Source organism: Thalassophryne amazonica, chromosome 9 (assembly GCF_902500255.1).
Source record: "Thalassophryne amazonica chromosome 9, fThaAma1.1, whole genome shotgun sequence".
NCBI classification, from domain to species: domain Eukaryota; kingdom Metazoa; phylum Chordata; class Actinopteri; order Batrachoidiformes; family Batrachoididae; genus Thalassophryne; species Thalassophryne amazonica.
Window position 1 is genome coordinate 105,658,873 of NC_047111.1, and position 18,797 is coordinate 105,677,669.

The window sequence follows — 18,797 nt, forward strand, 5'->3', positions numbered from 1 at the left end:
CGTGCGTTTTCTTTCACCGTACCTTTTCTGCGGATGCCACGGCCACTACGTTTTTGTGAAAACGTGTGGAGGCAGTAGCAAGACGAGGGAGGGAGTACGTTCAAGGCACGTCTCTAGGAGTGTAACGATAAAGAGAGTTGACAATAAAGCAGTGTGTGTGTGTGTGGGGTCGTTTTTCTTTATTATGAGCGGGACCGGAGCGGCAGGTGTTTTTCGGCGTCGGCGATGCATGAGCATGTCCAGCCTGCAGTGGTCAGTTGTACGAGTGTTAAATTGCCTCGAAAAGTTACAGGTAGTTAACAGACTGAAGCTGTGGAGTGTGTGTTGCTGACGTTTGGAAATAAAGTCCAAGGTCAAGTGAGAAGCTGCGCTGTGCATGCAAGTCTGTCGGCCTCCATAGTATGTGGTGAGTGCCGTAATCCGTACTGCCTACGTACGGATTTGGTTAATTCAATAGTAATTGAATGAAAATGTGCTGCTTTGAATCCGTACTGAGGCAGTACTCACAACGTGCGTCATCTGTACTGCTGGTGAATCCGCAGCCTGACCGCAGCGAAAGTTTTGCATGCACTAAAACCTCTACGGCGTATCTGCGTGCTCCTAAATTCGTACTGAGGCAGTACTTACGAAGTACAGATCTCCAAATTTAGCTCACGTTTTTGCAAGTAGACTGCGCGCACGTGCAAGTACGGCGGGTTGTGACCACGGCTTTATCGATACCTCTTGTGAATTTTCTGTGTACTAAAAGTAGGCTTTACAGGTTTTCTATGTCAACATTTTAAATTGGTCACTGGATCCTTGATCTCTGGACATAAATAAAAAAAATTTTTGTCAAAAGCATTTCCTGTCACTCTGTGATAGCCACAACTTTCATCTTCCAAGACATTTTAGAGTAGGGGTGGGTGATATATACAATATAATCGGTTCACAGTATAAATTTGGCCGATGGTAGAGATTTAGACTCCACTGACCAATCGCAGTTGATGATGTCACCGTATCTTCCTCAGTGACTGAACGACTGGAAAAGGCTGCAGTCAGTGCTTTGGTCACAGGCTCCATCTCCACCTTGGCAGATTAAAACTTCTCCTTGTAAGAGTGTAAAATTATAACCCATTTAACCCTCTGGAGTCACATAACCGAATTAAGCAATTGTCCCATTAAATTCACCAGACTCAGTCTGTGTCAATGCATTTTAAAAGTACACGTTTCAAGCTTTATAAGAGCTTTTAAATTATGTTAATAGGCCTACTACAACCTGAATGGCAAAATGAGATTATTCCAATGCACAAAATACATGTCAGAGAATGAGATGCTCAAAATTCATTATATCTGTTTTTGTTGTTTTTTTATTTATTGATTTGTTTATTTTAATCAATTTAGGTTTGCAAAGGGACTATATGACCCATTCAGAAACACTTCCATTATAACTGTTACACTTAAATTTATATTGCGATATATACTGTTACCGTGAAGGGATTCAATTTATATTGTGATATGAATTTTAAGTCATATCGCCCAGCCCTAGTTTAGAGTACACTGATTTACAAGAGTTCAAACACCTTTCTATGGAATTGTACTGCTTCACTATTTTCACATAATGTGCAGAGTGCATGCAGTGTTTAAATGGTACATGTAGGTAGGTGCAAGCAGAGAATCAGTTACAGCTCAGTAGTTAAACTAAAAGAATTAAGAGTTCAAATCACAGTGACCCCTTTTCAACATAGATGTGAAAACTCCAAGTTTTCCGCACTTACTCTTGATTTCTTTCCCACACGTCTCACTTACATTGGATACAAGTGTCTGCCAAATGCACACTTGGAATTACAGTTTAAGATTAAAAAGGTTAACAGCCGAGGGTTGGGAAAGCACCATGGATCTGTGGTATTGGAGCCAAATTCCTCCAGGCAGGGGGGAGATGCAGGGTCTCCCGGTGTCGCAGAACAAACAGTCCCCCCTAAAAATCGATCCACCCTGCCTTCACTGTGCATGCATCATCAGCCGCGGCTCACCGATTATCACCTCATTTCTGCTTAAAACTACACTCCAGTCATCACCTATCTCAGCGACAGATATGACGCTTTTGTACAACAATCATTTCCACATAAATTCAGCATTATTTCTCCATAAAAGATGGAGGGAGTGATCAGAGCGCCACAGTAGTGCGAGCTGCTAGCTGTTGCGTTCAATACTCCTCCATCATTTCAAAGCGTTACATTATTGCTTCGCTTCTGCTTAAAATAGCCTTGTTTCTTCTTAAAACTGACTTCAGAATGATTTAAGAGGTTTTAGCTTGTCATATGATGGTTAATAATCCCATTAATCCATTTGTTCGCTTTGGGTGAAGAGAGTCCGTTTCAGATGAGCTGCTGTGGTCGCAAATGATGCATGCGCAGTGAAGGCTGGCAGACCAATTTTTAGGGGGCTGTTCAGTCTGCGACACCAGTATTGCAAACTTTATTTCAATATGGGACCCCACAATCCAACCAGTAGGAGCAGTGAGCAGCCACAGTCTGGCATCCAGGGACCAACTCCAGATGCAGAGACACTGCAAGCTTGTTTTTTGACTGTGGGAGGAAATCGGAATCCCCAGATGAGGTGTGTTGTTCTCAAAAACCACTAGTTAGCAGCACAGCCATCTGAATGCACTAGATTATCAATCAATAACTAGGTATTGTAGCTTAGTTTGGACTGCTTCTTGGGATTTCAGCCTGCTATGGTCACTTCAAATCAAAGCTTCGAAGAGAATGTGTACGTGATTTTTCACACTCGAAAAATCACGTACACATTAATGCACAGATGTTTGCTAACACAGTGAATTACCAAGGAGTACCTTGATATCTAATGTTATCAATCAGTAACTAAGTATCATAGCTTATTAGTCCATAAAGCATTGATTCCAAGTGCATGTTGAGGATTCAAGTGCTTGGTGACCTTTGGTATGAATTAGGCAACATTGTGTGGTGTTCGCAAAAGAAGCTGGAATATATTTGGAATTATTAATATGACTACATACTAAATTACTAAACTACATCGTACATTTCCCCATCGTGGGACTGACAAAGAATTTTCTTATCGTTTTTCAAGGCATTACAGCCAGAGAGGGGCAACAGTGACTATGACAGTGCAGTCACAGAGACACAGATACAAAGACAGATGTTATTATTACTTTTTACATGCTCGATAATATAGCTGGTGGATTTACAAAGCATACAGGGTGACTCCGTCAGCCACCGCCATGAAGGAACAGATGGCTTAATGACACCGTAAAGGTTTAATGCATGCTATGGGCTGTAAACAACCAGGGAGTTAGCATTGCTCAGCACCCATGTCAGTAGTTTGAAACCCCCAACACAACCTCTTTTAGCAGCAATTAACCAGAGAGATTCTGTTCTTCCACCAAAAGGAGGTCAGTAGGTCTTCTGCAGCTGACTTGGTGGAAGAATGATTCCCATCACCCACATACAAGGGCACAGAAACCCTGCTGTTCTCAACAGAGAAAATGGCAAGTTTGGGAAGTTGCATAATTGCATGTCATAATGCACGAGATCAGCAGCCCCAGCGAGCAAAGAACTAAACTAAATGACGATTTAACCAGTGTATGCCAAGGTATGAAAAAATGCACAGAATATGTTGAATTACAAGTTATGCAGCTGTCACACCATGACAATTTAGCCAGCATACAGCCCCATTTCCACCAAGCGGTTTGGGTTGTTTACTACACGGTATGGTACGAGTCGGAATGGTTAAGTCTGGCTTGGTTTGTGTTTCCACCACCGGCAGAACCCTTTTGTTTGGCAGGAAGAGCACATACATATTGACAAACACATCATTGCGTGCGTGTGCGCTGTAGCATGGCCTCTCAGATGCCAAACAGAGTAATTACCTTTTTCATTATTATTTTAGTCTTGGTGGATCATGGGATTTATTTTCATTGCGTGCAGAATGCTGAAGAATCGACTGATGTCTGTGTTAAACTCTAACATGAATGAACAGGGATGGGTATTGATAAGATTTTATCAATATCGATGCCATTATTGATTCTGCTTATTGATCCGATTCCTTATCGATACCTCTTGTGAATTTTCTGTGTACTAAAAGTAGGCGTTTTCTATGTCAACAATATTTTAAATTGCTTACTGTATCCTTGATCTCTGGACATAAATAAAAATGAACAAAATCTGTAGTTTTTGTCAAAAGCATTTCCTTTCAGACATTTTGGCATGAATGTCTCTCCATACCTCAGAGCTGAGCCCAGCCTGCTGCTGCACGTCAGCGCAGGACGTCTCAGTTTGGGAGGAAAAAACGTTTTGTTCGATTGCAGTTGTATTACAACATTTGGAAAGAGGTGTCATTTGATTTCAACGGCGTTTTGCCTTGAATTTATTAATTCCGACTGGACTCATTCTCATTCATCATTCTAACTTGACTCAGCAGAGAGCCGCGCAGTGTTTGGAGCTGTGTGAACAGAACGGAGGACGATTATCATTTTTTTTCTCAACAAGACAGGAGTCTCAGTTAGTAGAGCCCGACCGATATATCGGCCGGCCGATATTATCGGCCAATATAAGCACTTTTCAAATTACTCAATATTGGCCGAAATTTTGCCAATAGAACGCCGATAATTTATCATAAACAGAACAGTTACTGAAATAATGTTTGTGTCTGCAATGTAAAATGCCCTTGCACCGTTTGTCCAGTAGATGGAGCTCTGATTCCATTCAACTGAGAGCTGCTTACACCCCTGCTTAAATGTGTTCATCACCGGCCCCCGTAGTTCACTGTCACACTGCACTGATCGGCTGACAAAAGCATACAAGTAAGTTTATAAGGATCTATATCAGGGGTGGCCAAGTTCGGTCCTCGAGAGCCACCTTCCTGACACTCTTAGTTGTCTCCCTGATCCAACACACCTGAATCCAATGAAAGACTCGTTAGCAGACTGTTAATGAGTCTTTCATTGGATTCAGGTGTGTTGGAGCAGGAAGACAACTCAGAGTGTCAGGAAGATGGCTCTCGAGCACCGAACTTGGCCACCCCTGATCTATATCCTTATCCTGAACCTATATCTAAGTTGCAGCAACAACAGGGACAAGATCAGATGTATTTCACAACTCTTTTTAAGGATATGTATTTGCTAATTTCACAAAGGTTTAATTCTTGATTGCATTTTTTGAACTTGAAAATTCTTCTCTGTTATAAAGTTAATCAATATGAGGACAAAGCTTCAGCTTTTAGCTCATACCTTTTTTGTTAAGGGTCCAAAAAAGAACATTTTATTCATTTATATATATATATATATATATATATCTGCTGATTTATCGGCTATCGGTAAATCAGCCGATTTATCGATTATCTGCATTTTTTTCATCCAAATATCGTTATCGGCATCGCCTCAAAAAATCCGTATCGGTCGGGCTCTACCAGTTAGTGACTTTATTCCACACAGAAGTGACTCACAATTGACATATTCAGGGATGAAAGTGGTGAAAAACAAAAAAGCTGTAACCCAAAATTACCCCCCAACACCACCCACACGAAAATGTTTGAATTCTACAAGCTCTGATATGCAATCTGAGGCTATTCCAGACAATAAACTGCAGTGAGTGCAGCATACATTTTGGTGAGAAAAACACAACTTTCCTTATTCAAATTCATTCTAGCAGTATTCTGCTCTTACTAGGATGCAGCAGTTTTCTGGCTTGGCAGACAGTTCTGGAAATTGCAAATATCTGCAAATTGAAAATATGGTTTGACAAACAAATTGTCATTAAACTTGAATAAAACAGGGATGAAGTGGAGGTGCAATGGTGTTCACAGGAAACATTTACTTATTTATGTTCATTGTGAGTTGGTTTTATCTTTTCTGTTGTGTTTTTGAATCAGGTTCTTTTTGTCTCTTTCTCTAAAATTGTATTGTAGCATTATTAGTTATTATTACCATTATTGATGTTGCTATTATTAATAATAATAATAATAATATATAAACAAAAATAAATGTAAAAAAATTACAATTTCTAATACATTTCACTCTTTTATGGCAACAAATGCTGAGCCATTAATTATTCTACAGAAAACAAATGCAAACAAACGCGCTGAGATATGAACAGCTTAATGCCAACTTTAACACTGAAAATGGCTATTGATGTCAGTGGATCGAATCATTTCTTAACGATACACGAAAAGAACCGGTTCTCGATACCAAACCCTATGAATGAATGAGGCGCTGTAACTCTTTCAACTTTTAAAATAAGTTAATTGTCTTGTTGTGGCACAAAGTGCCAGTGTTCTCTGGTTCAAGCTAAGAGACAAAACACAAAGGGACTGCTTTAAAAACACTACATTTCTTCAGCCACAAGAAGGAATTAAAGTATTTTCAGGCATCGTTTTCCAAAATACGTACGCTTTATGTGGATACATTTTCATCAGGCTGTGATGATGAATCCAACTGAAATGAACAGGTAAGATTAAGACTTTATATTTACTCCGTGTGTGAATGGTTTTAATATTTGTAACAGTCAGAATTGTTCGCATGAGGACTGCAGCTTTCAGTTGTTCAGCCAATCACTGTATTTCAACTTATGAGTAACTTACAAGAATTATGTGTCAACAATCACATGGTCCGCGTATGTGGGACGTATAACCCATGTGTGTCAAATATTGTGCATACCCAAAATTTTTCGATGTACTTGCCATATATCAGCGTGCGTCAACATGTTCTTAACTAATACAAAAAAAAAAAAAAAAAACTTACCCATAACTTATTAGACATATGCTAGCATTTTTAATACAGTCAGCATACGTTGGCTAAATCGTCAAGGTGCGACAGGGGTGTTAAGAGAAGACCATTTTAAAAGCAGCCTCCTCATTTTGAATTTACTGGTAAATCTGACGCAAATTTCCATTTTTATTTCATACAAATTTTGCTTTTACTCTATTCATTTAGTTTTGAGTCATTATTTGATTCTCATGTCAAGGCTGCAAAGTCAGAGGATAAGAATTAGTTTTATTCTCCATATTTATTCTTGAGTAATCTGCACCTACCTACAACACATTAAGCAGCATTTTAAAGGGTCCAACCACAATCTGACATTAAATATCCATTACAAAACTCACTGGAAACCCATGTAAGTCCTATACATGTCTGAAGGCCTATCAGCCACGTGCTTATCACCGGATACCGTAGCATGTGATACATGCCCATCACAGGTTATTTTCCCACCAAAAGGATGGGTGGACTGGGACAATCCAGATTAAGTCTGCTGTTCAAGAAGAACACAGAGGACAGGTAGTCTGAATCCCGGTCTACGCTGTATAGAGGGTTTTCATGTGACGTATCGGTCACGTCATTTTGTGTCCCGCGGCCATTCTGGATTACGACGCGATGGTCGCTGTGTTACGCTACGTGCATTTGGCGAACAATTGCAGAAGCTTTAACGTCGGTGTGAAGAAGCCTCACGGCATCATGGCGATGAGAGAGATCTGCCACTACCAGAAATCCACTGCTCCCAGAATTTTACTTTATTTGGCAATAAAATTATATAAGAATACATAAAAATACTGCAGAGGAACGCTTCCAATACGGGTGCTTATTTACATTGTGGTCCTCCAGCACCGAGCTGCTGATCCGCAAGCTGCCCTTCCAGCGCCTAGTGAGAGAAATCGCTCAGGACTTCAAGACGACCCCCGCTTTCAGAGCTCCGCTGTGATGCTCTGCAGGAAGCCAGCGAGGCTGACCTGGTCGGCAGCTTCCTAGTTCACAATATCGCAGTGTGACACTGTCGGCCAGTTTGTTACATCACCACTAAATTCACTATCTGGTACAAGATACGGATCCACTAAACACTACACATCTATCACGATAAATAGCTTTATCTCGAGGATTTAAAGCATCGTAATAACCGGACATTCTCTCCATTTTTCTATCACGTGCCAGCTTCCTTGTAATCCAGAATGGAGATGGCACCTGTCCTGCAGCAAATCGGTCATGTGATTGAAAACCCTCTATATGGGTAGTCCAATTTCTATCCTACAGTCAGTCACCTGACAGGAAATCATTGTCAATTTACAGGTCACCACAGCCACCAGTCACAACTGCAAAGGAAAAAAAAAATGCAGTCTGAAACTCACTGTACTCCCCGCCAAAATCTTCCATCTCAGAAGGTTAAAAAAGAATGTCTGGGGCCCGAGGTAGTTTGAGTTGGAGATCCCCGATTTAAATTCACCATAATGCAGTGGTTCCTCACAAAGTGCCCCCTCTAGAGGACAAAACTGGTAAGCGTTGACTACACAAAAAAGAAAGCAATTTAATGAAACCATACCGACCGCATCTGTTCTCACATTTGCACTAAAACAGGTTAGCAACTTTACACACAAAAAACATCCTGTGTAAAGAACAATAAGGAAAAAAGTCACACGTGTGCCATAGCGGTACAACACAGTGGATGTCATTTATCAATGAATTCCACACGTTTTAATACCGCAACAAAAACCTAATTATTCTCATAAAACACGGGTATATCTGCTTCCATCCTTCGTAAAGCTCCATTTTAATTCATTATTCGGTGAGCAGGTCCCTTTCCCTCCAGTAGTGTTGTGACCAATTCTGTTACCCCGGCGATTCTTTCCCCTTACGGTCCCCTCCTGGAAGTTATTCAACGGGGAAACAGTATTCACCAGAACACCGGCTCCGCTCAGGTGAAACACGCATGAACTTCATGATGGCAAAGTGTGTTGTGCGAACGAAATATTCAAAACTTAAACAAACACATTAGCTAGAATCATTTCCGAGAGAGCAAATTAGGAAAACTTGGAAGGCGGACACAGATATGCCGCACTTCGACTCACCTTGAGCAGCCGTTCCTCGGGTGCTGAATACACTTGCTATCAAAGTGGCCACATACCAAATCATAGTACTATTGCCGACCAGAAATAAACCTCATCATATCTCAAAGTGCCCCTTTTGGTGAATGCGTCATCGCCAAGCGGAGGAAGCGGGTTCTGTTTTGGCGTTTAGCCGAGCCCTGGACACTTTTCCATCGGCGCTGTCCCCTCGCTCTTCCCCTCTCCTCCGCTCGCCTCGCGCATCCTGACGGATCACCTGCGCCAATGGGACGGCAGCGGACGTTGCTGCGAAACCAAGCGCGAGCCGTTTAGACAGCCTCGGCCCCACCTACTCACTCGTATCATTGGTGGAGATGAGAAAACTGCGACTGTTGATTGGCTACAGACGCTGTCGCTTTTCATGCTGGAGTGATGCGTTCATAAAAGCTGGGAATATTCACTGAAATGTAGTAATCATTGACTCAGTAACAAAATTCATTATTATTCACAGACCAAATAACAGGTATAATTCCACAAACTCATTCCTTTCCATTTGCAATGCAAAGACAGGATTAATGGGGTGAGTCACTGAATCAGTGAATCATTGAGTGGGTTCCCAAGTAACGCTGTAAAACTTCTAACAACACTTATTGGGTGTTGTTAGAAGGAAAGGTGATGTAACACAGTGGTAAACATACCACTGTCCCAGCTTTTGTGAAACATGTTGCAGGCATCCATTTCAAAATGAGCAAATATTTGCACAAAAACAATAAAGTTTATCAGCTTGAACATTAAATATTTTATCTTTGTGCTGTATTCAATTCAATATAGGTTGAAGGGGATTTGCAAATCATTGTATTCTGTTTTTATTTACATTTTACACAACGTCCCAACTTAATTGGAATTGGGGTTGTATTTACAAGACATTTCTCAGACATTAGCATGGTGAAATCACAGGCTGGTAGCTAGCTGCAAAACTCCGTCTTGTTTGTGTGTAAATATGTCCTCTTTGTCATATAATATTTAAAAGCTAGAGAGAAATAAACACTTCTACAACTGAAAATGCTGTTTTGTAACCTAATAACACCTCTGGCGTCATTTACAAGACATTTTGCAGACGTTAGTGTGCATGCTAACTTCAGCTAAGGCAAAGCTAACTTCCTATGGGGTTAAATTTGTCTCATTAATACCGCAAATGCACAGAGGGTGATCTACAAATATTCCTTGATTTGCACAGCTTCCGCTCTTAAAAACGTAACTATTGTTTATGATTGATTTATTGATAAAGAGGCTTTATTGAACATGTACAAACTGTACGTAAGACAATGGATCTTAATTAATTAAACAACTGCAAATTATAAAGAACACAATGCTCATACGGCCAAGGGTATCGCTTTATTTTACTATTTATAATTCTCTCCCTTCTCCTTACTCTAACCATAACCATAACCCTGACACTAGCTGTGTAGGTCTTCATACTAGAGATGGGCGGATCAGTCCTAATATCGATAATATTGATACCAACGCTGGTATTGATATTGAACGATCCTCATGTAAAAAGATCGATACTCAAGCTTTTTTTCTCTCCCGCACACACTGACTGCTGCGCACGCAGTTTCATAAAAGTCTACTCTCTGTCTGTAAGAGCAGCGCTGCGCTGTGTCACACAACACGGAGCAGCACACCCTTGTATTGTGGTTTGTCAGCCCTCTACCTCAGGAGATTTTGTTTTAAGTTGTGTTGAGTGATATTTTTTTAAACAAAAAATGTTGATGTTGTTTGTTGTCACGTACAATGTTTGGTGAAATTCTATCCTAGTCTTTTGGATCCTTTGGATCTATGAAGCTTAAATATGAAAAAGTATCGGCGATACTGGGCCTGTATTTACTTGGTATCGGATCAATACCAAAATTCCCGGTATGGCCAACCTCTACTTTATACTAAAAAGTCAAACTCCCAAACGTCTGTGGGGTATGGGAAAATCTTTCCCATTTTCCTGTGCGTCCCTGAACGCAGCGCTGGAGGGAGCCTTTATGAAGGTGGGTTGGCGTGTGAAGCCGTAGGAGCTGCAGTATCATCCTGCGCAATAAGGCGAGACGAATCCTCCAGCTGCTGTCGACATCATCAGCACACCTACATCCAGACCTGACAACCTCGACACTTTGTAGAAATGTGACCGCTTATGGCTCCAAAATGATCAATGCGTGACATGACAACATAACACAGAATATCATTAATGCTGTCATTTTTACACCGGGTTTTTTTTGGATGGACACTGACTTTTTTTCCATTCTATTTCCAGTACTTGTCAAAAATGACTGTGATGTTTGTCATAACTGCAGATATGCGCCGTTAGTTTTATTCAAGTGCAACATGTTGCTAGAAGTTCTGTGTACATCTGTATGTTTAGAAAATATTAGACAATATGCAGTTAGATGTTTGTTGTGAGCAGGGCCAAAGTAATGACCCCAGGGGGCCCCCTGCATGTTTGAATAGAATGAAGCCCCCAAACAGGAACAGCTCCAGGGGTGTTTTCTGGGTGGGGCTGGGGCGTGATTAGATAGTGGTGGGGTGACATAATTTGGAATAAATATGCATTCTTCTTCTTATTATTATTCTTCTTATTATTATTATACACAAATTTAATTTACACACAAAACACAATTTAAATCTCTTCTGACAAGTTAGAAGAGCAAATTTGGAAAATGTGGGATAATTTACAAGTAGCAGAACACCAGAAACAGGACAATACCTGACAATACCTAACCTGTATCACTAAGCCCAACCTTGAATTTTTCCAGCATCTGTCACTAGAACATCCTTTTGGTGTTGAAGAGAACAGTTTGACTCCACAACACCTGCTGGCTGCAACAATACGAGGTCTGTCCATAAAGTATCGTACCTTTTTATTTTTTTTTAAACTATATGGATTTGATTCATATGTTTTCACGTCAGACAAGCTTGAACCCTTGTGCGCATGCGTGAGTTTTTCCACTCCTGTCGGTGACGTTATTCGCCTGTGAGCACGCCTTGTGGAAGGAGTGGTCCCGCCCCGTCGTCGGATTTTCATTGTCTGGAAATAGCGGAATGATTTGGGGTTTTTTTCCATCAGAATTTTTTCAGAAGCTGTTAGAGACTGGCACCTGGAAACTATTCGAAAAATTTATCTGGCTTTCGGTGAAAATTTTACGGGCTTCACAGAGAATAAAGTCAGTTAGTACAGCTTTAAGGACCCCTTTAAGGACGCTCAGCGCGCCGCGCTCCAAGCTGCGACGACACGGCACAAGCCACCAGACCATTTCTGAGCTGATGGCTCTGTGGATACAAGACCGTCGTGTGCTCTTTCTCTGGTTATCACAAGAGCTGGACATCAGCCATTTTCCGGCAGATTTCACTTTTAACAAGAGATTTTGTCATGGAAAGCCGCGCGTAGGCTTCGCGCATCACGACCGATTCACTTTGGAAGCGAGACAAAGGAACACCTCCGTTTCGGCATGTCAGAGGACAAGTTTGGACATGTCTATCTCGGCTTTCAATGCTTACCAGTCCAGTAAGTATCAGTGAAATTGTGGAGAGCTGGACATGTCCAAACTTGTCCTCTGACACGCCGAAACGGAGGTGTTCCTTTGTCTCGCTTCCAAAGCGAATCGGTCGAAGAAGAAGAAGAAGAAGAATTGCTAGGCTAAGAGGTAAGCACACTGTTCTGCAGTTCGTATGTTTTTGTAAATGTCAATAAAGCCAGTTAACAAAACAAAGGCTGGATAGTTCATGAAAACGACCAACGCAGAAGAAAACAAAACTTGCGCATTGAAGGCACTTCTTGGCAGAGTGGCACTCGGGAGGCCATTATGCCTCTGAAAATGGTCAGTTAACATTAGATGGCTAATTTAAGTTTAGCCGTTGATGTGAAACGTGATTAGAGAGGTATAATATTGGGCGACTAACCGTAGTTGACTAAGTTTAGGAGACTAAAAGGTTAGACTGCTTTATGAAACCCGACCCAGGAGATTTTGACAGTATTTTTCCTGTTCTCTACATCAGTGCACTTGAGCTTTATTTACGTCTTTCATGCTGCCTTTCTTGAGTCGGCCTTGATTGCTGTCTTTGTACCATCTCACAAAGCCTTCAAGGTTTCATGTGTTTTGTCTCCAAGAAGTAGACAGGATAATTTGGCACATGTCAGTCTGTGACATCAGCACTGGCTACAAATTATTCTTTCTGCATGTTTCTCGGCTCTTCTGGCCTCTGTCACAGTGGAAATGCAGCTAACTTCCAGGCTGTGGAGTTTATTTTTAGAGGAGCTGTGAAGTGCAAATAGGATATTCAAATTCAGTTTTCAACATGTCCTGTGATATACATCAGTGCCACTTGCTTATGAACTGGTTTTTGTGTCTTTCTGCACCATTTAATGAGCCTGGACAGTTAAAATGTTAACTGTTTACTTGAACAAATGTATTAATTGTAATACAACAACTGTAGTGATTTTTTTTTTTTTAAATCAGCTCAGTTTCAGAAGAACAATCTGTTCTTCTTACTACGTCTAACTACCTTAAAGACACATGATGATTAAATTAATTCAAACAGTGCATGTCAAGTATATCACTGCGCAAATGACTTAGGAAAGTTTAAAATATAGCAAAATATCTAAATATCTCATTTCTATAAATAATTTTAAAAAATTTAATTCATGAGCGCTTTTCATTTTATTAAAATACATTATTTCTTTTGATTGATAAAACATACAGTATCATTTATTTTATGTCTCTTGTAAATTACATAAAAAATCTTGTTGAATTTAATCAGTAATTTTAATAAAGATCATCAGAGAGTGTTTGTGACACAATGCACCAAGTACCATCCGACAAAGAAATGAAGTATATTGTCAATTTGAAATGATGTTTACTGCTTGATATAATTGGCTTCTTTAAAGCTACAGTGTGTAGGATTTAGGGGCGTTTATTAGGGTGAACTGGAGGGTCATACATATTGCTTACCACAAGAGAAGGCAAGAATCTATAACACTATACTATAAGAAATCAAGAAAAAAAATTGTGGCAGTCAGTAACGGTTACTTTTTTAGACAAAGCAGAGGGAAAAAAAAATATGGAATCACTCAATTCTGAGGAAAAAATTATGGAATCATGAAAAACAAAAGAACGCTCCAACACATCACTAGTATTTTGTTGCACCACCTCTGGCTTTTATAACAGCTTGCAGTCTCTGAGGCATGGACTTAATGAGTGACAAACAGTATTCTTCATCAATCTGGCTCCAACTTTCTCTGATTATTGTCAGATCAGCTTTGCAGGTTGGAGCCTTGTCATGGACCATTTTCTTCAACTTTCACCAAAGATTTTCAATTGGATTAAGATCCGGACTATTTGCAGGCCATGACATTGACCCTATGTGTCTTTTGCAAGGAATGTTTTCACAGTTTTTGCTCTATGGCAAGATGCATTATCATCTTGAAAAATGATTTCATCATCCCCAAACATCCTTTCAATTGATGGGATAAGAAAAGTGTCCAAAATATCAACGTAAACTTGTGCATTTATTGATGATGTAATGACAGCCATCTCCCCAGTGCCTTTACCTGACATGCAGCCCCATATCATCAATGACTGTGGAAATTTACATGTTCTCTTCAGGCAGTCATCTTTATAAATCTCATTGGAACGGCACCAAACAAAAGTTCCAGCATCATCACCTTGTCCAATGCAGATTCGAGATTCATCACTGAATATGACTTTCATCCAGTCATCCACAGTCCACGATTGCTTTTCCTTAGCCCATTGTAACCTTATTTTTTTTTCTGTTTAGGTGTTAATGATGGCTTTCGTTTAGCTTTTCTGTATGTAAATCCCATTTCCTTTAGGCGGTTTCTTACAGTTCGGTCACAGACGTTGACTCCAGTTTCCTCCCATTCGTTCCTCATTTGTTTTGTTGTGTATTTTCAATTTTTGAGACATATTGCTTTAAGTTTTCTGTCTTGACGCGTTGATGTCTTCCTTGGTCTACCAGTATGTTTACCCTGGGGGAGAGATGAAATTTTGTTTTCTGAATTGTATTGAAATGCAACAGGTATACTTGTGGACAATGCAGAAAAGACCTTCCATGGCAGTGTGGGAACTGTTAGTCATTGTGAGTGACTGTAACCTGTACCTATTGTATATATTTTGGTTTTCTGGTGTGTTTTTTGGTACATTTTGGTATGTTTCAATAAAATCCAGAAACAAAGTTTTCTTTTGGTGTGTATTTTGGTACATTTCAATAAAATCCAGAAAACAAAGTTTTCTTTTGGTGTGTTTTTTGGTACATTTCAATAAAATCCAGAAAACAAAGGTTTCTTTCAGTGTGTTTTTTTGGTACATTTCAATAAAATCCAGAAAACAAAGTTTTCTTTTGGTGTGTTTTTTGGTACATTTCAATACAATTCAGAAAACAAAATTTCATCTCTCCCCCAGGGTAAAGTTATTTATCCACCTAAGCACAAATCAGCAGCCCTTTCAGCTAAGCAGGCATACAGACAGCAAATATGCAAACACAAGAATGTGGCTAGCCAAGTCAGCCCCTCCCCTGAGGTGTTCTGAGACTTCCTTGTTTACATAACAGAAGTAGCGTCCACAGGGGATCTTGGGGACATTTGACTCTCCTGTGGGCCTTAGAGGTAGATTGGTCATTTGACCAGTCCTTGGCCTTGTGAGTGTTAACAACCTTCCCATGTTGTTTGTATTTGGTCCAGAGTTTAGACACAGCTGACTGTGAACAACCAACATCTTTTGCAACATTGCGTGATGATTTACCCTCTTTTAAGAGTTTGATAATCCTCTCCTTTGTTTCAATTGACATCTCTCGTGTTGGAGCCGTGTACGGATCTGGGACAGATGTGGTCCGCATCACAGCACCGTGGCAGGAACATGGGGCATAACGATAAGCAATTTTATCTGCACTCGGTAGAAACTATCAATTAGCGGTTGTAAACTCTGTACTCGGTAATCGTGATCGTCACTGAGGCTTTTTTAAATGCTTATTGCAAAGCGGTTTGTTTCTTTACGACAATCAAGTTTTATAAGTCCAGGGACACTGATCTGTGTGTTATAGATACAAATCAGTTTCCTCGGATTCACAGAACTTACCCCTGTAAAACTTGTTCCTACCACGGTGCTGTGATGCGGTCCACATCTGCCCCAGATCCATGCCAGATTTGGTCTGTAAACAGTTGGTCTTTTGCGGATCCAGTTCAGATCTGGTCCGGATCTGTTCCACAACTGTAAAGCGGAGCCGTGCCGGATCTGGGCCAGGGTGCAAAAACTGTCTGGACCGGATCTGTTTTCAGGATTGGTACCAGATGTTGGACTACTTCTGGCCCGGATCTATTTGCTGCCTGGGATGTCAGTCCACTTGGTGCAACAGCTCTCCAAGGTGTGATCACTCCTTTTTAGATGCAGACTAACGAGCAGAACTGATTTGATGCAGGTGTTAGTTTTGGGGATGAAAATTTACAGGGTGATTCCATAATTTATTCCTCAGAACTGAGTGAGTCCATATTTTTTTCCCTCTGTCTAAAAAAGTAACCGTTACTGACTGCCACAATTTTTTTTCTTGATTTCTTATAGTGTTTCTTAAAGCCAGAAAGTTGCCATTTGAAATGACTTTAGTTTTGTGTCATGTCTGTGATCTGCTTTTTTCTACAAAATTAAACAACTGAATGAACATCCTCTGAGGCCGGTGATTCCATAATTTTTGCCAGGGGTTGTATATAGCACAATTTTCTATTGATTTCTGTTGTGTGCTTACAGTGAATCTGAGGATGGTCAGGTCGGGTCAGGTCAGGTCTGGGAGCATATATTATTTGGCTTTTATTTATTTCCTTGATTTTTACTTTTTTGAAAAAAAAAACCCACAAAAATTTGATACAAGTGTTTTCATTTATTTTGGGTTCTCTGAAATCAACACTGTCTATATGTGACCCTGCAGCAGACTGGCAGCGTGTCCAGGGTGTATCTTGCCATTCACCCAGTGACTGCTGGAAGAGGCATCAGCCCCCCTGTGATCTTAACTCGAATAAGCTGGTTCAGAATATTGATGGATGTGTGGATGAACTCGACACACAAACTGTACATACAGTACACCTAATATTTGGTTGAATGTCCACTTAGAAAGCTTCATCCTGACCGTAGCTTGTGGCAGCCATCAAGAAGCTTCTGGTAAAATTCTGGTGGGACATTTGACTGCTCTTCCAGGCAGAATAAGTAGAGTTCAATTAAATCTGTCGAAGGGTCGAAGTCAGGACTTTGGGAAGGCCATTTTCAAAAACTGAATGTTGACCTGTTTTATCTATTTCTCAGCCAGCTTTGATGTGTGAGTTGGATGCATTGGAACCCCAAAATATTGTCAACTTTCAACCATTAAGCTGATGGTTTGAGGTTTGGCTTCAACATTCTGAGGTTGTTGTCCTTCTTCAAGATTCCATCTCTTTGTGCAATGTACCAGTTTCACAGTGCCACCACCATCAGTATGCTTAAATGTTGGTCAAGTATTCTTGGGGTTGAATGTCTCACCTTTACACCTACAATCTTCTGACCATTGTGGCCAACCAACTCAATCATCAGCTTGGAAGGTGTCGATTTTGGAGCAAGGACTTCTTTCTTGGATGGCAACCTCTCAGCCTATGGCAATGTAAAAGTCACTTGAGTGTAGACAGTGACACTGTTCGTGATAGACTGGTGAATTTGATTGTCTCAGTTTGGATCTTCTTCCAGACCTTGGTAAAGTGAATACATCTCCCCAGTAACTTGTGCTGATTATTTTGGACTCTGTGGTTATTTAGAAATGCTCCAGTAGACATTCCTGTCAGCATCACTGAGTTTTTATCTAACTGGGTGTATGTGTATTTTTCAGCCTGCGTTTCCTGAAAACTCAAAATACACTAAAACATGTGCACCACATTTTATTAAAGTTTATTTCTATTAAAAAATCTCTTCCCAGGCACCTATTGATCTCAAAGGTTGAGGACCCAGAAACATGTACGTCACTGCTGAAATAAGTGAATGTCTGTAAAAGTTCAACTCTTTCAACAGATACACTTCTGATGGCTGAGTCCAAGATGCTGTTAAAAGCCTGAATCTTACTCTTAATCAAGGACAGTCTCAAATCCAGATACTCCAAGTCCTCACTAAGCTTCTCCAGTGCTGCAATCAGAGTAGCCATTGAAATATCACAATATCCTCTGAAGTCAAGGTCAGTAAACCTTTCCTTACCAACAAAAGTACCCAAGTCACTGGTTTCCACAACAGATGTTTGGCAATGTCGATATTTTTGGAGGTGAATGAAGGTCCATGTCTTTAGGATCCTGGTGTTGCCCGCCTTGCTGTATGGTTTTGAGACTTGGACACTAGCCAGTGATCTAAGGTGGCAGCTGGATGTCTTTGGTACTTTCCTTCTGAGGATCCTTGGGTACTGTTGGAAAGACTTTGTTTCAAGTGAGCGGTTGCTGGGACAGACTAAGATGAGGAGGATCACTTGCATTGGGAGAGAGCATCAGCTAAGACACTTTGGCCATGTTGCCCGTTTCTCTGTGCATGATTCAGCATGCAGATGCCTGAGTGTTGACCCTAATAGCTGGCGAAGGCAAGAAGGCCAAGGGGGCACCCATGTTTTACCAGTGCATGCTCTCAGACTTGACTATTTCTATTACTGATTTACAATATACAACCATTTACCACAGAAAAAGAACAGTTTAAAGAAAGCAGAGAGCCCAACATTCCCATGACACTCATGTCCACAATGTGTGGATGCAAACCTCTGACCTTTGAACAAATCTTTGTGAATGGTTTTAAAATATGGGCCTCCCTCTTCCAACAATTGATCTTAACAGGCGCTCATTAATTTACATACATCCCAGCTGAGTCACATTTCTGCTGCGAGCTTCAAAGACATCTTTCTGCAACACTAGAAGCAGTATAGATTGACAGAGG

At 40.6% G+C, this 18,797-nt stretch overlaps 1 protein-coding gene across 3 annotated transcripts in view; it reads right to left on the reverse strand.

Annotated features, from left to right (window-relative positions):
- LOC117517749 (protein turtle homolog B-like) overlaps positions 1-9,101 on the reverse strand; it is a 394,390-nt gene extending 385,289 nt beyond the window's left edge. For all 3 annotated transcript variants that reach the window (XM_034178899.1, XM_034178897.1, XM_034178898.1), the window contains exon 1: positions 8,845-9,101. In XM_034178899.1, coding sequence (XP_034034790.1) covers positions 8,845-8,908 — 64 coding nt within the window. In that variant the 5' untranslated portion in view covers positions 8,909-9,101. The remainder of the gene's footprint in view (positions 1-8,844) is intronic.
- Between the last annotated feature and the right edge of the window lie 9,696 nt (positions 9,102-18,797).